Below are 24,034 nucleotides of genomic sequence, written 5' to 3'. Positions count from 1 at the left end.
CAATCTCTCTGTTTAATAATAATGAAAAATACCTGGACACGCCGCAGGAGTTTCTCACTTAGAGTCCCTTCGATGTTAGATTGAGTGAGAACATGGGCACTTCTGTCCCCCCTGCAATCTTGTAAACTGCGTCCTGTGCGCTGTCTAACTATTAATCCTCTCACAGTGTCTGGTAAACGGATTAAACGGGATGAATATGCTCGCAGTAACAAAGTGCGATTACCAAAGAAAACCCCCTTGCGTTAGTGTTTAGACACAGGGGCTGTCCTGTGACTTTAGCTCGGCCACTGGAGGCTCGGGGTCGGTTTGAAGGGTATTGAACAGCTCATAACTGCTGCGGGTGGAAGTAAATGTGGCTTCGGCTGCCTTAGTTCAACAGCAGCTCCAAACCGCCAGACCCAACTGCTGGGGGTAGTGGGAGGTTATCCTTAGCAAAGGGAGATTAGAGGAGAGCCACTCGATACTCTATTAAACAAATGCAGAAGGTTGATTTAAAACAAAGAGCGAAGATGTCCTTCATGGGGTTTCACTCATCTTCAACCCAGGGTCTCCCGGGCACACCTAGCCGTACATGTCAAAGATCCCTCCTCGACACAGTGGGTGTTTAAGGATACAGAGCTACATGACGTGTAAAGGGAAACCTGACTGCACTTTCCAACAGTTCTTGTCACCTTCCACCGCACTCTCTGCGGTGCTGTTCCGCACGCAAGCACGACCCCGTGTTTACGTTGTGTGGATATCATTTGACAAGCGATTTTACAATATAGAGTCAACCCAGTCTGCTTTTACTTCACCAGCTTATACACAAATAACCCACAGAAAATACACCCCCCCCCTCCCCGCCAAAACACCGGGATTCTGTAAACACCCCGGATACTTTTAAACAGCCGTTTTATTATTAGGATACTGATTGTTTCTGAATAAATAAATCTGTATTAACAACCTAAAAATGTGTCGCTTCTTTCACAGAGGACAATATTTCCCCTTCAATCCCAGTTGTCCAGTCTGGACTCTCTGAGTCTATTGACTGGTACAGATGAATTTATAGGTAACTAGTCACAGTTAAAGTCACTGTCTACAAGGAAGAATCCGGGGCTCCTGTACTTTCAGGGATCGCTCAACCGGGCTCACACGTTTCAGTTTAATTTCCTTCTCCACTTCACAAAAGGAGCATAACTTGGAAGTGAATCAGGTCAAACACATCCGGAATAATCCAGCCGCTAATCGTCGTGGGTTACATTGACTCTCCCTTCATTTTGGTTGGGGGGTGGGTGGAGGATTGAGTGGAATCCTTAAAATGACTGAGCGACCTTTACCACACCACTCGTTTCTGAGCATTCCCATAACATTCTGATGCATCGCAGGTAAACTATTCATTCTGGGCGGTCTAAGGGGAGCACGGTGACAGTGCTGGGCGTGAGCAGAGTTTCCTCCATCCATAAGCTGAGAGTTTGGTCTCTGACGATTATGTATCAAATGCTTTTAAGCGGTCGCTCTCTAATTTTAACGAGTGCTACAATTGATAATTGTACTAAATTATTGAGCCCCGTTTTCATCCAACGATTCTGACTAACCGCTAAACACTCATTCAGCATGAAGTGAATGACATGCTGCTCAGTTAATGGATCATTCCCTCTGCCTTTCCAGACACTCGCTTTGACGGACTGTACAAGTTATTTAACTCCATGTCCCTCCATTAAATCTCCAGCAGCGGATGCCACTTGCCCTCCTTAATTAAGTCGAGCTCGGCCGTGACTTCTCGTGGGTGTAATTAAGAAAATGAAATGGTCCATCTCCAACCAGACCAACAATTATAATAATCACAAGTTAAAGACTTCGCCTTCCTCCTCTTTGGGTGTAGTAATGACCAGGGTCGCATTCTCGTACAAATCTGTGCGGAAAATTGAAAATAAGTCATATTGATTTTCATTTATTTCAGCTCATGTCGTTTGAGGTTAGTGGCCGGGGTGATGGTCTGACTTGCCTTACTGCACGTTTACCGGACCACCGCCGTGCACCCACAAACCATCTGCACCCAGTAAAAGCACTGGCAGCATTTTAAGTGTTTTACATCCATTCCAATACTTTTAAAATACCCCATTAACAAATATCATTGGAAGTGACCATGTGAACGTTTTGTATTAATATTTGAATAATGCAGTGAACTTTGTGACACGCAGACGACAATAACAAAGCTATCATTGTGTTCACTGTCACGGCAGCAGTGACTAACATTTGACTGGACCTTTAAATGTCGGTCACTTCAATGTTTGGAAAGAAAAAGCCAGTGTAGAAACCCAAAAAATGTTTGTGTGTGTGTGTGTGTGGTGGTGGGGGGAGGGGGGGGGCGGGGGAGGGAGGGGAAGGGGGCGGCTAGGGGACTATGATTGTGTGTGTGTGTGTGTGTGTGTACGTGTGCGTGTTTGGGTTGGGGGGTCGATGGCGGTGAAATGCATCTGTGTGTGCCACAGCCATTCACGATTCTAACGAAAGAAATCGACGATTTGAGAATGTAGCACTATCGTGAAACAACCCCTTCGGTATCCGTGTTCTAAGTAAGGAAATGCGAACGTTAAGAATAGGAATTTATCACCCAGCCTCTGGAGCCAGCTGCTCTCTTCTATCAGATGTCTGATGTGCACCTCAACCCTATTTGCTCAGCCTTGCTCCATATCCCGTACTTAATAAAAACTCCACCAAATTCCGTGTTGAAAGCTCCATTTCTCCCTCAGTATCTACAACCTTTTGGGGGGAGTGAAATCCAGAATTATAGTGCACTTTGTGTGAAAAAATGTGCCCTGATTTCGCTCCTGAATGGACTAGTTCTAAATGTTAAGATTATGTTCCCCGCAATAGTAGATAGATAGATAGATAGATAGATAGATAGATAGATAGATAGATAGATAGATAGATAGATAGATAGATAGATAGATAGATAGATAGATAGATAGATAGATAGATAGATAGATAGATAGATAGATAGATAGATAGACAGATAGACAGACAGACAGACAGACAGACAGACAGACAGACAGACAGACAGACAGACAGACAGATAGATAGACAGACAGACAGACAGATAGATAGACAGACAGGCTGACAGACAGATAGATAGACAGACAGGCTGACAGACCATACTTATGTTTTACTTAACTTGTTTTTTCGTTTGTGACGAACCTGTGCATGTCTAACATTTCCTGTTCTTAACTCATATTTCCATCATTCTTTTTTCCTTCAACCAGTCACAGTGGAATGTTTTAAAAGCAGCAATACTAACAGTGCGTGGCTGCAGGAGAACCAGATTCTGAAAACTGTCGCTCACTTATAGTACAATATTATAGTTCAATTTTTTAAACTACGTTGGGTAAATTGAGCAAGTCCACCAACTGCTACAGAGAGACAAAAAGGACAAGCGTAACTTTTGAGGTGTTCCTGTCGAGACTCGCTGGGAATCCAGTCCTGAGAAAGGCTCCTACGTCAAAAGGTTATTTTGATTTTCCCCTTTTAAGATGCTTGCCGCCCAGCTGTGTCTGTCAGGAATTCTCGGTGTTTATTTCTTATTTGCACTGAGAGCGATAGCAGAAAGGCCACTCAGCCCATCCTCGGATTAATCTAATTCCCCAGCTCGTTAAAATTTATCTGAAGTTTGTTTTAAAAATCTACCGCGTGTTAATGAGTCATATTTCCTGTGGTCTACTCGACAGGAAACCCTATTTTGGAAATATTTTCTACTTTGGCAAGGAACATTTGACAAGATTGCGCTTCTGTCAAGCGCCTTCCTCAGTTAAAACAGATATTTAAACCTAAAGTTATTGCTGTTGATGTAATAAAAGCATTCTGTCGAAATCCAAGCATCTCAATGTAGGGTTTCACTATATTGTTTGAAACCGCGCTGGTTGAATACTGCGTACTTAATTAGTCCAAAAAGCGTTCTTTAAATACAATACGATGCTGCGCAAATGTATAGGTGTAATTGTTTGAGAAGGCGCTATTTAAATACTATCCCGGTGCAATTGTATTGAGTCATAACGGCACAGAAACAGACCATTCGGCCCATCGAGTCCATGCCGGCTCTCGTAGAGCAATCCAGTCAGTCTCATTCCCCCTCTCTCTCTCCGTAGAGCTGCGAAGACCTAAATTGGTCTGAATGGGAATACTGTATCCATATCTATATTGCGCTTGTGAATCTCAATTGGCCGATAAATTTCCTCACGTGGAAATAAAAAGACCCATCGCGTACTAATTCCTTATATATATTATATATATATATATAATTTGGATGCTTGTATTTGAATTTAAGGTTTTCAATATAATGGCCTGTTTTCAATCTAGCTTCAGTCACAAGGGGTTCGAATCCCCCCACTCAGTAAGTTAAAGATGAGACATTTATTGGCGTTTGGTGTTTTTGAAGAGGATGGAGGGGACTGAGCGTCAACCATCTCATTTATATCGGTGCTTCTCGAGGTTTCACAGCAGTAGTTGAGTTGTGATGATGAGTTTCTACAAAGCGCATGTTTATGGTATATACATATGTATACCCATAAATCCACATATGTGAATGGCTGCAAATTTATATATATATATATATGTGTGTGCGTGTGTAAACGTATATATGTTTCTAGTTATTAAACGCCTCTAGACATTTCGAGGGAAAATGCAAGTTTTTCTTTAAAAACTGGAAGTCTTGCAACTTTGCGCTAAAAGACTAGTAGCTCTAATGAAACGGAATGGTCTTTTGAATAATTCAATGACAATGTGAGGGTGGGGGGGGGAGGGGGTGGGGGTTGTCCCTCTGAACTGCTCCATTGTTAAAAAAAAAATCACTGACACGTGGATGGAGATGTACTTGGGGACACAAATGAACACGCCCGGCAACGCGCGCGTCCAGCCTCCTTCATCCGAGTCCCGAGGCTACACAATGTGCAGCAGCATTCGCTGTGGAGGTGACCAGCGGGTCAGCTGACAGTACTAATTCCAGGAATTCCCACTCGCTCGCTCACAAACACCAGTAGCTTCGACTCCCTGCCGCGGTTGCCGCCTTGTCTTCCAGGAGGAATTACATACCCCCTAAGCCTGCTGTTTTATTTTTGTTTATTTTTTTAATTTCTTTTAAAAAAAATTATCATTTATGAAGAAAATTTCTGCTGAGATCCGAAATAAAATGCTGCTGGAACACCCTGGATCCACAAGCTGTACAAAATCGACGGAGCGCCCACGGTTTAACGGCAGCGCAGGTAAGATGTATTTCATTATTAACCAGCCGGAAGAGAGATCCATGACATTAAAGTGTGCCCATCAGCACTAGGTGAATTACAGCACTGGGCTCTGTCTGGTTTAAAACGGGCTTCTTAATCGCCACCATTTCACGCCTCTTAAACCATCACCTTCCCTTCGTTCTCTCCCCTACCCACCCCATGCATGCATCCCTTTTTTACCCCACCCCCCCCAAATTGACAGTATAGCCGACGACTGCTTGCCGTTGATCCGGCGATTCTAACTGCCCTGGGCTAAAACAGCAGAAAAAAAAAGGGCCCCAACATTTAAGTCAATATATATCGAGAGGTGGGGAAAGAGAATAAAGACGAGTTTTAAACGCATTTCCAATGGGCTGCCAGCCTGTGTAAACCAATGCCCCAAACGCATTGTAATCTGACAAGCAATATTAAAAGCCTTCCACCGTGCACTCGTTGTGAATATGTATCGAGGATCGTTTCTGATGTGTATTTTTAGACCATTTACTGTGCAAATTAATTGCACAACAACGCGCTTAGTTGCTCGGCTGCTCTTTCCTGTCATTCGAGTCAGTTAACAATATACAGGGAAGATGACGTTTATTGACTTTATTTTATTTTTAAAAGATGAATTGTAACTTTAACCCCCACCCTTCTGCTCGCTGGTAACCAGCACACGTTATGAATATGTAATGAGGCTCATTGTTAGGAAATTCTATCAACAGATGTAAAGCGCGTGTCTGGTCTGGGTTGTCAATACAGGGGCATCATTCATAGTGAGCATCTAGAGAGACAGGACTGGGTCTTCTGTCACCCCCCGAACAGCAGCGAGATCCAACCGGCTGTCTGCTCGCCCCAGCCTCCCCAAAGCCAGGACTTACAACCGGGGTGGGCTGTTCCAGTCCAGGTACACAACCCCGGGGTCCCCAAGGCACTAATTTTGGATTGCGCCCGGCCGTTGACAGAGCTGCCCGGCGAATGTTCCTTAGCTGTAGGAGAGCATTTGGGAATTTACAGATAGACCCCCTGCCCACCCACACACACACCCTTAAACCCATCCTTATACATCCACATGTGTGTGTGTGAGAGAGAGAGTGGGTGGAGGGAGCGAGAACAGCAACATTTCAGGAGAGCGAAGGAAAGCAGCGGATAATGTTTGTGGAATTCTTTCCGCAACCGAACACCCAGTATCAGAGCAACAAGTCCCGGGGGTTTGGTCCATGTAGTTGATTAACACCCCCATCCCAATTCAGATTAAATAACCAGAAAAACAAGCTCTGGGTGCTCAGGCAGTCAAACATTGAGACATGCTCCCGAAACGGGAAAAGGCGAAGCCAGAATTTAGCTTCACCTAACCACAGGGTTTTAACAACACGGTTCCTGGAAGTGTTACAACAGCCTTTGTTGACAACGTAGCGAAAAAAGATGCATCTTTTGGTGGGGATGGAGGGGGAGTGGGGGTTTGTGTCCACGCTGTGGCACACACTTCCTCCAACCAGCACCTTTAGGAGTTAGTTGACTGACCATTATTATATCATCCCATTCTTCGATTTGTATTACACGAAGGGCGTGCTGGACATGTGAAGAGGTCTCCTTGGTGTTTGGCGAGATTTCCCCTCGAACAGCAGAATGTGCCGCGTGTGTGTGCGAGCTGGCGATGTATTATTATTATTATTACACTGATTATTACATTCGATAACATTAAGACACGTTGACCAGCCTTATCCACCCAGCTTAGGAATGGTAGGGGCTGATCCCTCAGGTGGGGAACGGGCAGACAAACCCAGCGTTTATTGGACCCCCCCAGATGCACTGGAGTGGGGTTGGTCGGTGATATTTTCTATTTATCACTAAAGTAGTGTTCATCTTGTCCACTGGCCGTGTTTGTGTCACGGCCACTTACATTCCTGGTGATAAGAAGTCGGTTTGAACATGAGGTGCGCTTTGTGAGGTTAGAGACCACAGTGAAATTTCTAAAACATTATACGGTGAGAAAGGGGGCGGGGGCTTTTGGCTGGAGTAAGTGGAGTTTGCAATATAGTTACTCTACCCCGATGTGCTGCGGAAGTTCAAAGGCTGATTCTACGCTCATTAAATTTACACGAGATTTCCAATCCCACTCACTATTCAAACACGGTTTGCCTCGTGTGGTGGGATATCCATTTTACAATTGCTAACAAACTCAAGGGGACACTTGCTGTTGAATTTAGAGCTGCTCGCTAACGACAAACTAACTTGTCGGTGCCTTTCTCTCCATCACCTCCCTCCTCTCTCTCTCTCCCCCTCTCTGTCTGTCTGAGGAGAGCTGGTAAATCAAATGTGCACCCTCTGCTTCCATTGCCCTCGCTGAAGGCACCCTCGACCACCCTCGCTTCAACGCGAGCGATCAATGAAACGTAACAAATATTTATTAAAGCTTTAAAAAGTTGGGGAGGGGGGGGTGCAAATCATTGAAACATTGCAGACCATTCACCCAAATGTGTTTGATAAATTCTGGGAATGCAAACAAATGGGACATTGATTTTGAATTCATCAGGAGATATATCAGTAGCACTACGCCTGATTTCCCAAGGCACCGCTCGGCTTTAAAGATCAGTGTCAATAAAATTTATCAGGGTGTTACTTTACTTAACATCCTATTGAGCGCCGAATCTTCCAAAACAAACAGGGGGCAGCGGGCGGGACAGATCCTCGCGTTTAAACTCCCCTTTTTAATTCCTGGGAAATGCAGTATTTTTTTCCCCTCTTAAAAAGTCGACGCCAGCAGGGGTGTTGAATTAAGAGTGTGTCCTGTTTATTAACAGAGTCCCTTGTGACTTTAATGCATCACATTCCGAGAGGAGCCTGCAAGTGATTTTACAGTCCCGTCCACCAAAACTCCTCCGGGGCCCTAAGGCGGCCACTGGTGCGTGCGTACTTGTGAGTAGGTCGGTAAACGCTGTGGATGGACCCCACTGTTTCGGAGTAAGTGGCTTTTGGTCGGAATAGGCCTGGAATGTTCCAAAGGACAACAGGATACGGGACAGGATAGATTGGATGTGTGCGCAGCATTAACAAGTGACAGAACCTGTAAGAACAGATCAACATCGTGTAGGCGATTTCTTGTATTATTTTTCCACGAGTTATTTACACAATCCTCCCATGTTAACTGTCATCCATATTTCCTTAGATTCGCTACTAATTTGATATTTGATCGACATGTTCACGAGAGACAATTTACTCATGCATTTGCCTAATTATATTTTTATACCTAATGCTCCAGACACTCTAACTACAGGGCTGGATTATAGCGAGTAAGAATTTTGTACTCACTTTATCCCAAACCACATCAGGCTGATTAAAAAAAAGCGTGCCCTCGTGCCAAAGCTACCATTAGCATGCAGGTTATAGAAACAGGAGGTATGTCCATTTAGCCCTGGGTCGGGTGATGCGCTGTAGCTGAGGGAACCAGAAAAGTGGCTTCGCTCAGTGGCAACTCCCCTCCAAGCTATTTAGAATTATAGTTGTGCAACTCAAAAGATTCCTGCTTTCCACCACCCTCTCCCCCCACACACCCCGCCCCGGTCTCCTCTGGATACAGCGACAATTTTAATACCTGCGTTTAAAAGTGGACAATTGCATTTTGTCCCATCCTTTGGTCCAGGTGGGAAGAGCGAAAACTCCCGCGAGCAAATCAAACATCCCCCCCCACCACCCTTCCCCACCCCCCCCCAAAACGCGAGATCGGCGCCGGCCAGAAGCTCCGAGACAATTTCAGTAAAATGTGTATTTAAAAACGGGAATAAATCCACCCAAATAAAACCAAACCATCAACGGGGTGGGGGAAAAAAACCCAGCAAAAAACGGCATCGGGGATTTCTGCTCTTGTCGCTCAGTCCAGTCTCGAAATGAAATGAAGTACTTCACTGGAGGTGGGAACAATGGACTTGGATGGGAATTCTCAAACACAGGCTGTGGAAAATAATTCAATACTCCTAAAGCATATTTAAATTATACAGATATAAATACAAACACATATACCTACATTTAATAATATATAGTTGTAATTATGCTGGTTATAAGTATGTGTGTGTATATATATATATATATAGAAAGAAATGTGATTTTTGAATATAATCCTCTTCAAGAGCGGGTCTAGGCGCAAGCCTAAGTACAGGAACTGTTGGATTTGGGAGGACTGTGTAATTATTTGGCAGATGTTTTCTCGCCTATTCTTCGGCTGAATTGCCAAACTGCGCTTGATATCTTCCCCAACTCCACCGCTGTACCATGTTCCGTGTCTGTGCAAGAGGCACCTTACCGCATCCGGCTGTCCCCTTTTTGTAGGGAGTTTGCTTCGTTTTCAAATTTTTAAAGGCCACATTTTTATTCAAATTTCACTTCGATGCAAGTGTAAGTTAAAGTACACAATATGAGAAATATTTTAAAAACTGCCCAACACAAGCGAAAGCACTTTACAGCAAAAATTGACAAAAAGAGGTTCTCGATTTTTCCAGTTATTTTGTCACGCGATGAGGGGGGAAAAAACCTGTAAATAGTGAAAACAAACAGCGGAGGTTTATTTTTTGTCGAGCCACAGGTGCTGCACTTTGTCCCAGTCCCCTCATCTCACCGGAGCTTTCTACCCAGAGACAGGCTCAAGTGGAGGTGGAGATCACACAACATCATTCCTTATTGTAAATTTCTGTCGCTGGAGTTGCTGGAGTTACTGGTGATGTGTCTGTTGTGTCCGTCACTGTGTTTGTGTTTCTCTGTGTACGTTTATGTATTTGTGACTCCGTGTGTGTTTGTGTGGCTGTGACTATGTGTGTGTGTGTTTGTGTGGCTGTGATTGCATTTGTGTTTGTGTGGCTGTGATTGTGTTTCTGTAGTTGTGACTGTGTGTGTTTGTATAGCTATGTGTTTGTTTTTGTGTGGCTGTGACTGTGTTTGTGTGGCTCTGGCTGTGTTTGTATTTGTGCAGCTGTGACTGTGTGTGTGTATGTGTGTTTGTGTAGCTGTGATTGTATTTGTTTTTGTGTGGCTGTGACTGTTCCTGTGGCTGTGATTGTGTTTGTGTGGCTATGATTGTGTGTGTGTGTGGTTGTGACTGTGTGTTTGTGTGGCTGCCTCTGTGTGTGTGTTTGTATGGTTCTGACTGTGTGTGTTTGTGTGGCTGTGATTGTGTTTGTTTTTGTGTGCCTGCGACTGTGTGTCTTTGTGTGGCTGTGACTGTTTGTGTGGCTGTGATTGTGTTTGTTTTTGTGTACCTGCGACTGTGTGTGTTTGTGTGGCTGTGAGTGTTTGTGTGGCTGTGATTGTGTTTGTTTTTGTGTACCTGCGACTGTGTGTATTTGTGTGGCTGTGACTATGTGTGTTTTTGGGTTGCTGTGACTTTGTTTATGCTTGTGTAGCTGTGACTGTTGTGTGGCTGTGGCTGGGGCTAGGTGATTGTGTGTTTGTGTGGCTGCACGTGTATTTGAGTGTCTCTGTATGTGCTTGTGTGTCTCTTGGTGTGTTTGTGTTTGTGATTGTGACTGTGTGTTTGAGTGTGTGTGTGTGTCTGTGCGTGTGTTTGTGTCTCAGTGTGTTTGTGTGACTAAGCAAGTACTTGAGTGCCTGTGTATGTGTTTGTGTGTCTCTTGGCGTGTTTGTGACTGTGTATGTGTGCGTTTGAGTGTTTGTGTGTGTGGCCTCTGTGTGTGCTGCACACGCAATGTACCAGCCCCGTTCGCTGGTGTGCACACCCAATAGCCACAAGAGCCTGCAACTGCAAATGTCTCTGAGCGTGTTGTTCAACGGGCTTGCTTTGGCAACGGAAACCATCGCTGTTGAAAAGTTAAACCACAACAAACATTGGGGGAGCGGGGGAGGGGAGTTGGGGGCTCCTTTCCAAAATTAAACGCAGAGATTTCGAGTTTGGTACAGAGAGGAGTACAAGATGGATGCAGTTAAAGAACTGAAGCCAGCAGAGAGTTCAAACACAGAAGCGCCGCACGCCACACTGGCCCAGAATGATGAGCTGCGCACAGGTACTCGATCAGAACCGTGTCCAACACCATCCTGCTTTACAGGTATAGGGGGTTTGTAACTGTGCCCTGGCTCCCTCACCTCATTCCTAATGATTCTAATAGTCTGGCTGGACCAACACCTCACCTGCCACATCTAAACATTTGCTGATGGATTTTGCGCTGAGCCTTGGACGCCGTGTTACATAAACAGTCTCTTATCAAAAGCCGGTCATTAACAGAAATTAGGCTAAAGAGGTTCTCATTATAACCAGACGCGCACCCAGTGCTGGGGACCAACTCTTAAACCAGCCAATATCTAATTAGGTGATATGTCCTTTTCAAACGTTTGTATTTTAACTTATCAACGTGTTACCTAAAACATGAAATTATCCATAAATTAAGACATCACTCACCCTGCACCAGGCTATTCATTTTGTTTGAGATTTGATTTGCTAAACACTGTCTGTTGTTAACATTTCCAATCTCATGTGCCTTAATGTAGTATAGTGATCAACTGTTCGACAGCAATGCGGTAATAGGGACGGGTTATTGAAATCGGCACTGTCTGGGAATAAGTGTCTTGCCTATAATTGCTCAACCTAATTAGTTATTAATACTGCAATATGATTTTTTTTTTAAAAAATCTAACATTATTGAAGATTGTGAGGCTCAATCGTGTGTGTGCAGAATGCCCCCCTTTTTATCAGGAAGTCTCGCTGCTTATTTCGATAATGCATCGGATTATGGTTAAAACCGACGGTGGATTAGGGACATACGAATGTTACTGGTCTGACATATGTCTCGTGTCCCCACCCGCCCCCCAACCTCCCTTTTCACATCGCAAATAACAATGGGTTTCTATAAAATGCGCCAATATTTATGGAAGAGGAAAAATAACGAAATATGTCCAATATCTGAATTATGCTCGCAGTTCTTCTGGGGCAAAGGGTCTCGATTGGATTCATTTTCAAGGATGTATTTTTTTAAAAAAAATAATGCGTTAAATAACAAGCGGTGCACAAGTGGCATTGTTAAATTAATGTGAAGGAGGAGGGGGTACCTTAAAAAGGACGGTAAATTCCCTAGCCGGCGAGTTTAATCGCGTGCACAGTGATTATATCATATAAAATAAACTAGTGGCCGCAAAATGCTGGCTTCGGCATGTTTTAAATTCAACCTTAACATTTACTGAAAGTCGGTGTAAAATGCTTATCCACCACTATCAGTATATCTCTTTGCAAAGGAACCGACTTTCAGACAAGGAGATGTTAAAAGGCCGGTTTCCCACCTGTCATTAGTAAGCACCTGGCATTCAAGGGGTAGCAAGCACATCCTTGTTTTGGGACGGGGCTGTTTTTTTGCCCTCCCTCTCACAGGGATGATGCAGCGCGCGGGGGAACTGGTTCTAATCCAGGATTAATAATAGGAGCGAACAGAGAACACAGCAAAAACTGGAACTTGGGCTTCACAGCCTCCGTTCGAGATAAGCGAGGGGAACGAAATTGAACAAAAAATGTCACGGAATAAATTTATTAGATTATAAGATTCATCAGTGAGAATTTAATCCTTAACAAAAGGATAAAAATAAGGCAGATTTCATTGGAGTTTAAATAAATAGTTCGCAGAGAAACGCCAGAAAAAAAACCTTCCATTATAATCTATGGGTTAGTATAAAGTACGCAAGCCTCAGCACTGACCATTGTAAATTCTAGGGGGTGGGGTGGGGGGTAATTACGACGGGAAAATAACAAGCCATCCAAAATCTAGCGGTATATTTAATAATGCAAACCATTGCTAACATGGTGCTAATATACCCATTGTGTGTTCTGTTTTACTGTACACAGTACATTTATATCTGTATTTCACTATTGGGTTTAAAAAAAACACGTCGCTTCAATACTTCAACAATTAATTTTGCACATGTGTGTAGTTAGTGTATGAATGTGCCTGATACTGGTTTTATTCTGAGCTCTCCAGTTTTAATGTGTCTTGCGCACTACTCACATTTCAAGCACCCAATTTAGCATGTAAGTATGTGTGTGTGTGTGTGTGTGTGTGTTTGCTAGCTCCCTTCTTCCAGTCGGGAAAACCGGCTGACTTGGTTCTGATCCCCGCGATCCATTATTTCCGTTTAATTCGCCGTTATCACTTTACTCGCCGTCTTGGTGACATTTATTGGATTTCACTGGGCCGCAGTTTCTTGCTGCATTATTAATGAACAACCGCATCACTCCCGTGCTTTGGAAGTCCAGCTAGGTTACTACATATCTCTGCCCGCTTTCAGCGCTCAGGGTTACAGTTTTATCAGCTGTACGTTCTGGAGGCATGGAGTCGGTAAGGGGGGTGGCGGGGGAATACTTGCAGAATATTACACCTCGTAAAGGATAAATGTGCGCAGATGGAAAGGAATTGCACAACAATTAAAAATAGCCGATTTCATCAAACAAACACCCGGCGAATGCGGTTTTTGCCGGTTTAATATGGAAATAATTTAAGATATATGTTTAATGGTTCAATTATTGAATGAAGTAAGTACCAAATATTAATATTCCGCCGGATATTTCGAGACCAAATCGTTGATTCAGCCGAGAATTTTATCTATCAGTAACTTAATTCACACGTTGATTAATCATTTTATCAATGCATTCATGAACAAACCATTGTTTCACATTCAAATCGCAGGATTTCCCCCCACCCTCTGTAAAATGGGAGGGGCATAGTCTAAACGGAATCGCTTATTATCTAATTGATAAGAAAATGCATCCATTCAGAAAAAACGGAGCATTTGCCTTGTCCTTCTTTGGCGGAGGTGAGCTTAACTCTTAACTTCTTCCCGTGAGGCTAAGTGGAGAAGAGTGTTGGTGGGTACAAGGCCAATAGTCGACGTTTCCAGAGCTCAAAGCCGCCTCTAATCCTCCAGCACTGACACACATAGCCTAGAGTTTATGTTAGGCCTGCCCGTAATGATTGTGAGTCCAATTCATTCCTTGGCTGTTTACAAATTTTAATTGAGTCAGTTACCTATTTCCTATCAATATCTGTAAGTGCGGGGACCACCTCCTCCCAGAAACCTAACGACTTCACTAGTGCTGTTTGTAAAGGAAACCTGGCGTCTCTGCGGGGCTCGGCCTAGATGTGACCGCAGCCCCACACCAACTTGGCCAAGCGCCCTCCGGAGTGGCCTCGCAAGCCACTCATTTGTATCAGGCAGAGACGGGCTCACTTTCCCACCGGGCAAGAGGTGTCAGCTGTGGCTCAGTCCATAGCACCCTCGCCTTTGAATCAGAGGGTTGTGGGTTCATGTCCCACTCCCGGAAACCAAGAACTGTGATTGTACTCGAAAGAGTTACAATCTGTGACTGTTGATAACTCGAAAGAGTTTCCCACCGGGTGACACCACATGCCGGCAATGGAGGTAAACAGAATGTGTGCAGTGCGCGTTAAACAGCCGATTATTATATTTATTGTGGGAACGAGGAGACGTTGGCTTTCTCAGTTCTCAATGGGGACAGTCTCTGGAGAAAGGTGCGCGCTACCTGTGGGGAGGGCTCTCTGGCCCTTCCCCGCTTTCTGATTGGCTGCTCACGCGAGACTGCCAGAAATGGGTGACCCGACCCCACCCCCGCCCTGACTTTTGGCCATCCAATTAGCCGAGGCTCATCTTGAAGGGGTTACCCCCCCCCCAAGAACTTTCTTCATGGGGCAGTATCTCTGGGAGGGACACTCTAAAGCTCTGTCCGGTGGGAGAGCTGGGTTGCTGTCTATAAAGCGGTTGGTTTTATCCATCCCCCTCCCTCCTTTACCTCCCACCCTCATTACCACCGCCGCACCCCCACCCCCCCCGCGCCCCAAACACCACACACACAAAAAAAATCAGATGTGATGTGTTCTGCTTTGGAAACCAAGCTGCTCCCCAGCAGAATTCACCGTTGAAAAGATTCGGTCCGGTTCCCTTAAACATCTGGAGGTCACAATGCAACGTAAGGTTTTGTTTTAACTTCAGTTGCTACGTTTGGGAGATGGAGAGCCCAGAGCTTACGAGGCAGCCCATGAGAATTGGGTTCATTTTGTGGAAGTCAATTTAAACTGGAATCTTCCACCGCCCCCATCACCCCCACCTCTTCCATATGAATAGATAATCTCAGATCTACAAATCAGGCCGAAGGAAGGGTATAACCCTTTCTTTAAAACAAAAAGAACTAAGACAGCAGAAGATTTTTTTAAACTGGTCTTGCCTGATTCTGGGCGACTACAGTAACAGGCAAGAGAGCGGTCACACATTTTGGACCGACGTTTCTTTTCTATATTATTGACATTTGACCCATCCTGCAGCGGTAACTCATTGGGCCACAGACCCCAACTGCTAATTGTGCGCCGGCAAAGGAAACTGAATCCTGAGACTGGTAGGGGGACCCGGACACGATGAAGGAGTTCGAGCTGCCCTCAATGAGAAAAGACGCCGTTTAAAATTTGTACACAAAGCGGAAACACTCGTTCCCCTTTAACCCAGAAATTCACTGTTTTTATACGGAGCTGTTCAGCCCGGGGATTAAAGCCACTATTTTCTAAACTAAAGGATATTGTTTTAAAGCTCGACAAGGAATATTCTTACTCTTAACCTCGATCTTCCTACAAGGCAGAGCAATTAAATATTTGTTTAAATAATTTTACATAACGTATATTGTAAACCGTTTATTTTTCCCCGAGCATTTCTGTCCTGTGAACCTAGCCAGAGGATTTAACAATATCAGGAATATTAATTTCCCGATAAATTCCACACGCTGCTTCTAAATTTTCGAACCACTGCGTTGAAGGTCTAAACAGCATCGATAACATTCACTTTAATCCTTCAGAAAACAAGCGCCTGTGCACAACCGATTGTGTCTAATTTCCTGTTTACGGTAGAACGCAATTACCCTGATAATTAATTGCCATGTTAATTTTAAACACCATTTAATCCCTTCGAAAGAAGGGGTTCAGTCTCGCACACCGGGGCTGTTAAGAAGGGGACTAGCGTAAATCAAAGGGTTTGATTCCAGCTGTCAGTGTGTTCCCTTTAAGTTAGTGGCCTCTGCATTGAAAAACCTTTTGGAGTTTGACTTGTCGTCTGCTGCTACAGATATTCTGGAAATCACGTTTACTTTTACTAAACCCCTCGCGGCCTCGACTCAGTATTTGCCAATATTACATTCCGATCGGATACAAAATTCTCATTAGCATTCCTTTAACAACCCGCACCCACCCCCTCCCCCCCCAAAAAAAAACAATTATGAGACTGGTTGCGATGATCAGTGAACAAGTTCAATATATTGTGACTACCAGAACGATAGAAAGCCCGATAGTGTTTTTTTTTTAAACCTAATAATCCCCAAGGGTGTCTCACTCCAAAAAGTCAGAAGAAAAATATGCAGACCTCGTATTAAACACCTGTTACTAAATGTAATCAATGTGGGAAACAGGGGCAGACCCACTGGATTCAGGAATCGGAAAGATTATGAATATATATATATATATATATTTGTCACTTTGCAAGTCTCTGTGGGAAACGTGTTCGGCCTGGGAGGCTGAAGACGGCGAACACACAAGTCGCCGACAGAGAACCAAAAACGGTCCTGTTTGTGGATTTCACTTTCTGCTATTTGACCTGAGACTGGCAGCCGGGGCGGGGACAGTTTCTCAATGTGAAAGTTGCTCGGAAGTGATGTGGAGGCCGAGAAGGTGCGCGCTACCTGTGGGGAGGGCTCTCTGGCCCTTCCCCGCTTTCTGATAGGCTGCTCACGCGAGACTGCCAGAAATGGGTGACCCGACCCCACCCCCGCCCTGACTTTTGGCCATCCAATTAGCCGAGGCTCATCTTGAAGGGGTTACCCACCCCCACCCCCGCCCCAAGAACTTTCTTCATGGGGCAGTATCTCTGGGAGGGACACTCTAAAGCTCTGTCCGGTGGGAGAGCTGGGTTGCTGTATATAAAGGGGTTGGTTTTATCCATCCCCCTCCCTCCTTTACCTCCCACCCTCATTACCACCGCCGCACCCCCACCCCCCGCCCCGCGCCCCAAACACCACACACACAAAAAAATCAGATGTGATGCGTTCTGCTTTGGAAACCAAGCTGCTCCCCAGCAGAATTCACCGTTGAAAAGATTCGGTCCGGTTCCCTTAAACATCTGGAGGTCACAATGCAACGTAAGGTTTTGTTTTAACTTCAGTTGCTACGTTCGGGAGATGGAGAGCCCAGAGCTTACGAGGCAGCCCATGAGAATTGGGTTCATTTTATGGAAGTCAATTTAAACTGGAATCTTCCACCGCCCCCATCACCCCCACCTCTTCCATATGAATAGATAATCTCAGATCTACAAATCAGACCGAAGGAAGGGAATAACCCTTTTTTAAAAAAAAGAACTAAGACAGCAGAGAGAGAGAGGGAGAGAGAGAAATCAGCTGGTTTTGGCTGCTTCTGCACTGATGTGTTGGCCACACATTATTAGTAAAACTAAAGGTGTGACAGTCACCTGTCTGTCTGAATGTGTCTGTGCGCGGATATGGGGTGTCAACCTTGGAGTCTAACTTTATCTGGCAAGTTCCATTTCTTATTAAAATAGACGAGGATCGCCTCCTTATTTTTAACGTTCAGTCACTGGAATAAGCGCCTGCGATTGATTTGCGTTCAGCACCTGCACATGTCCAAGTGGCTGCCTCTAGGAACTGCTCCCCTTGCGCTTGGTATTGTTTTAATATTCATTTACTATAATCGAATGGTGCACAGTTACTCAAAAATACAGATTTCTTGAACGTTTTCGTTTGCAGTTTGTAGAATTCGTTGCCTGGTTTGCAGTGTCGTTCGGGATGATGGTGCGAGGATTCTCTCACTCGAAAATGGTGTCTAAATGCTAATGTTATTTGCTGAATTCGTCCTTTTTATGTTTTCCTCAGACATTAAACGGTGTTTTTGGTTCTGCTCGATAACACTGGTCAATCAGAAAGTTTAGCTGTCCTACTCTGAAGGGATTCTTTGTTTGTTTGCTGTTTTAAAAAATTGTACAACGTTCGCAGTGTGTTTTGCCTGGATTAAACGGAGAGTGTTGTGTGTGTGTGTGCAGATATCCCACTTTGCGCCGGCTGCAATCAACACATCGTGGATAGGTTTATTCTGAAGGTCCTGGATCGCCACTGGCACAGCAAGTGTTTGAAGTGCTGCGACTGTCAGAAACAACTGACGGAGAAGTGCTTCAGCCGAGGCGATAGCGTTTACTGCAAGGAGGATTTCTTCAAGTAAGTAGAATCCATCTGTCCACCAGACTGTCTATCATTTCACATCCCCCCCGCTCAACCACCACACACACACACACACACACACACTATGGATTATGGACGGGAAGATTAAAGGGAATATATTTTCGACAGCTCAGGCTGAGGCGAAGAACTTTTATGTTTCTAGATTGCCAACCTCCTAAAACAATACAAACGCAACAATCGAAATAAGGTTTAAAATCTTTAATTCAAAGACGCGGGGCTACGGGTCAGCCTTTCAGCCCCTTTCCAGCAAACTACCCCCACTACCCCCCACCCCCCTCCCCCACCCCCACCCCCACTCCGTTTTCATAAATGAGACCAGAAAATGCTGGAAATACCCAGCAGGTCTGACAGCCTCTGTGGCGGGAGAAAGGTTTGGCCTTTCATTCAGAGTTCCATTGTGTCCAGCTTTTAGTTTAGATTTCCACCATCCGCTCTATGTTGTTTTTTTTGTCCACCGTTTTCAGACTTTGGTTTGAATCCATTGACCTTTTTTTAGTCAAAAAAAATTCCCAAAGAGATATCCGCATCCAATCCTACTAAAAGATAGAGCTATAGGAATATAGCCCTTAATATAGAATATCTTCCTGGAAAAAAAAAGTATATAAATGCAGAATTTTTAAAAGTATATATAAATGTAATTATACAGAGCAGATACTTATTTGGGCATTAGTGACAGAGTTGGTATTGGACACTGAAACTCTCTCCCAAGTAGCGCTGGCAGAGAACATACAATGTTTTTCAATTACTTGTTTTTACATACATTTAAAAAAAAACTTATGGGGAAGTTGTTGACTTTAATCAGCTGCAGTTCAGTGATCGCACTCTGGCCCCTGAGCCAGAAGCTGATGAGTTCTAACGCACACTCCAGGAACTTGGACATCCCATCCAGGCTGACACTCGGGCGGTGCAGGACTGAGGGAGAGCTACACTGTCGCAGGTGCTCTGAGATTGGATCTTTCTGTGCATATTTTGGTTGCTGCGTTTTCTATATTATAACAGTGTCTTACAATTCAAAAGTACTTCATTGGCTGTAAAGTGTTTTGAGACTGCTTGAGGTCGCGAACGGCGCTATAGAAATGCAGGCCGCTTCCATTAAGCACAAAAGGGCTAAAGTTTATCTTTCCCAGTCAGTTAAATATTTGCACAAATATCAAAACGAAACAAGTTCCGACAATTACAGAGAAAGAAATGCACCCCTAGGTCGGGGGTTGGAATGTAATTTGAAAAGTGCCATTTAAAAATCAAAGTCCTTGAGTTTGAATGCTGAAGACGTCCGATTTGAGATTATCGGTTTCATCTGAACGAGTTTGCCACCAAAGATACCCAATCCTGCCATAGTAAAAATCACACATCCCCTATCACTGTTTACAGTTTAACCATTGCGCCACACAATTGTAAAAAAAGTCTCTTTAACTTAATATGAGTTGTTCCCGTGTAGATCATATAAATTAGGTACTGATATAATTATATCTCTATAAATGGCAAGTTCCTATATTTTAAGCTTTATTTATATTTTAGGTATGCACTGTATACTCCTTTGTGTCTGTATTCATTTGTTGTATTCGTTTGCTCTTGTATTCTGGCTCTTAATTCGTGGCTTTTAGTTCCCAATGATACCTGTCTGTTTACGAGCGTTAGCAATGACTTTGGCCTGACGAGATTTTCCTGCTAAATTGAGGATTGCGAGAGTAATCGCTCGCAGAAAGGAGAAAGTCCGTTTCACACCAGTGCGAGTGTTGCTGTGACACACACACACACACACACACGATCCCTATTCCTCAGCACTCACACATCCAGCCAAGATGCTAAGCCTCTTATTTGTTCTTATAGTTTTTTCTTCCTTATTTTTATTTCCTGATCTCGGATGATTAATATCTCTTTTCTATCTTCTTGCTTAAACATGAGATTGAAAGGCGAGGATTAGTCTGCCCAAATCCCCTAGCCGCTGAACTGGGCCAGTGCACTGACAAGTGGCGAAAGATGGAGACGGCTCTCTGGACCCTGAGTTTGGTTTTAGGGGCATCCAGTGAATGTCTATTGTTAGCAACGATTAACAAAGGAACATGGAATTAGGACAGGGTTACTATTTTAATTCTGCGTTATTATGACTGTAATTAATATATAATGTCAATATAACATCATGAAGATGATATGCATAATTTATTAATATAGTAATCCATTATGTATATTTATTTTTTAGACAATAGTTGTCTTTATAGCCGAAATCCTGCTTTTCTTTGTAGAGTTTGCTTAAACGTAATTTTAAAGATTTTTGTATTCATTTTGAACACATGCCACATGAGAAATCTCATAACAAGATTGGATCGATTTAAACAACGAAACCATCCCAATGCACTTTCAAAAAGTAAAAATCATTGCCACAACCTTTAAATATTTTAATTTTCAGCCTTTATGCTCTTGTGGAGAATTCTATTTAGAAAGAGTGACTTCTCCAGCAAAAAAAAAACAATCAATTCTCAATCCAGTGTTGTGATAGGAGAATTTGCGTTTGGTGAGGTAGGGAGTTGGATACACATTAAAAACCTTAATTCAACCCACACCTCAGCCCCCACCACCCCCGCCCCATCCACCCGGGATTATTTACTTATACGGAGTTGCGGGTTGCAGTGTCTGGAACAAGCCTTTAGTCTATTTCATTGTCGATGCGACTCGCTATAGGAATATTTATATAGAGAGAGCATATCGACGTGGAGGTTTTACAAAGGGAGCATGTTAATGCGACTGGAGCCTAAAACACGTGTAAACATCCGAGTTTAGACCGAGGTACCAACTGGATGGTCAAACCCAGTTAATACGTTTCCATTTAATGTCCAGTAACCCCCACTTGCCGCTGTTCGCTGCAGTGTGATTAACTATCATTTGACAGTGTTGAATTTTAAAATTCATCAAGATATAAGGTCTGTGGGAGGGGATATACATTAAACCAGATCTTGGTTTAATAAACACAATAACGACATGAACCTTTCTTTAGCTCCCGCGCTGAATTGCAGGACAGACGCGGCTAAGAAAGGAGGAGTCCCAGGAACATAGAAAATAGGAATAGGAGTAGGTCATTCAGCCCTTGGAGCCTGTTCCGCCACTCAATATGATCATGACTGATCCTCTATCTCAACACCATATTCCGGCTCTCACCACATACCCCTTCACACCTTTAGAGTCCAGAAATCAATCTATTTCCTTCTTAAATATATTCAGCCACTTGGCTTCCACAGCCTTCTGTGGTAGAGAATTCCACAGGCTCACACCCTCTGAATGAAGACGTTTCTCCTCATCTCAGTCCTAAATGGTCTATCCCGTGTCCTGAGACTGTGACCCCTTGTTCTAGACCATCCCCCCCAGCCAGAGGAAACATCATCCCTGCATCCAATCTATCCAGCCCTTCCCCAGTCCGGACCTGTCCAGAATTTCATAGGTTCCAATGAGATCCCCTCTCATTCTTCTAAATTCCAGTGAACGCCCTAACCCGAACAGCACTGTGGGTGTACCTACACCACAGGGACTGCAGCCTTTCAAGAAGGCAAGCTCACCACCACCTTCTCAAGGGCAATTAGGGATGGGCAATAAATGCTGGCCCAGTCAGCAGAAGCTCACATCCCATGAATGAATTAAAAAAAATACAGACCCAGTTGGCTCAATCTCTCCTCATACCACAATCCTGCCATCCCAGGAACCGGTCCTCTCAAACACTGCTCATATTTCTCTATCAAAACGCGGTTGTGAAACTGCCCGGTAACAGCAGTAACATTGATCACTAAACGTGACCGCGCCTTTACAAATTGGTAATAAAAACTGCATTAAAAACAGGCGACCATTAAATTGACAAATAAATTAACGTCGGGACATAATGGGGAAAGGCTGCAGATCACTCAGTATGACAAAGAAAACCCATTTTGTGGGGGGGGTTCCTTCCTCGAGATCCGATCCAAACATGCCTTTTTCCGAAATTGACTGAACTGTTCTTGCATCTCCTGACTTCCATTTGCAATTTTATCTTAGACTTCGCTACCACACCCTCCGCGAAAAAATGTCCTTTATATTTTTACCGATGTTAACATTTCGACAGGGGGACTTCTTACTATGTGGAATGGCGCAGGAATCTTTGGGAAAATTTTTACTGCTGCTTCCCTTCCCCTTTTACATAATTCAGCTGGGAAAACAGAACTGGCATGAGAAAACCTTTTCTTTTTTTAAAAAAAAAAGTGAAATTGATTATGAACAAATAAAGTCGAGGGAGGATAAAGGACATTGGATCTTTGGCAACTGGACCTTTTAGCGCCCGAACGCTACCCCTATAACATCCAACTGTAATTCCAACTTCAATCTACCCTGGTAAATTACACCCAACACGTATGACACTTTGTGTAAAATAAGTTCTCCCCAAATAGAGGCAGAAAATGCTGGCGAGCTGACCACCTGGAAGATGTTAAGAGTTCTTCCAAATCCCTGTTTTTAAACGTGTGTTTCACTCGTTTAAATGAGACCTCATCTATTCAACGTTGAAATGTGAAATCTCACATGCAGCACTTTTTCTGCAGTCTACATGTATCAGTAATGCAGCTCACAGAATGTCAGCGTTGTGGCGACATTTGTTTCTGTTTAAGCTGCAAACGCATTTGGCACCATGAGTGGCTGCACACCACTGACATCAGGAGTGACCGTGTGTGTTTTGATTAATTATTTCAAAAGATTCTCATTAAAATAAAAACCGGGCATTAAACAATATTCCCTGACAGTTTGCACTTGTTAGCGTGTTTAATTTAAATATAGTTGATCAGCGTAAACCAGCAATCAAATTTAGTTTTACGGTAGGCCTGGTTTAATTTATTTTATTTTAATTTACATTGGGGGGTGGGGGGGGGAGGAAAATTTAAGGTTTTATGTAAGGTTATTGGGCGCGTGTTATAGAGCACAGTAGTGTAGTGTGCCATGGAAACGTAGTGCTTTTTTTTAAATACAAAAATAAATACAGCAATTCTAAACAGAAATTGTTGAAAACACAGATGATAGTCCTCATCTCAGAGACAGACAGATCAGTATTTCTGGCAAAGGCAGGAACGGAAAGCCTGCGCCTCATATCAAGCAACGACTTTATCATATCAATTACTATGCTAAAAAAAATATATTTTGCACTGTAAGGACAGAAGACGGGCGTGCGTACAATGTATCTGATCTACTTGATGTGTGCAAAAAAAAGTAATAATTTGATCCCCACATAAAGGACCCACCTTGCTGCCTACTGCTTCTATCTATCCAAGTATTGTACAATAAAACACAATACTGTATACAATATGCATTTATCCAGCATCATTGTATCTATTTATCTATCTGATGGGTTTTGTATCTATTTATCTATCTGGTATTGAATCTATTTATCTATCTAGTATTGTATTTATTTATCTGGTATTGTATCTATTTGGCTATCTGGTAGTTATTATATCTATTTATCTATCTAGTATTGTATCTATTTAGATATCTAGTATTGTATTTATTTATCTGG

General features: G+C 43.5%; 1 protein-coding gene across 1 annotated transcript in view; it reads left to right on the top strand.

The window, feature by feature from the left end:
* Positions 1 to 11,151: 11,151 nt before the first annotated feature.
* Positions 11,152 to 24,034, top strand: part of lhx3 (LIM homeobox 3) — a 41,721-nt gene continuing 28,838 nt past the window's right edge. Inside the window, exons 1-2 of the mRNA XM_078549640.1 lie at positions 11,152 to 11,242; positions 18,321 to 18,492. Of these exons, the coding sequence (XP_078405766.1) occupies positions 11,152 to 11,242; positions 18,321 to 18,492 (263 nt within the window). The remainder of the gene's footprint in view (positions 11,243 to 18,320; positions 18,493 to 24,034) is intronic.

Source organism: Cetorhinus maximus, chromosome 10, assembly GCF_964194155.1.
Source record: "Cetorhinus maximus chromosome 10, sCetMax3.hap1.1, whole genome shotgun sequence".
NCBI classification, from domain to species: Eukaryota; Metazoa; Chordata; class Chondrichthyes; order Lamniformes; family Cetorhinidae; genus Cetorhinus; species Cetorhinus maximus.
This window is presented reverse-complemented; position numbering and strand designations above follow the sequence as displayed.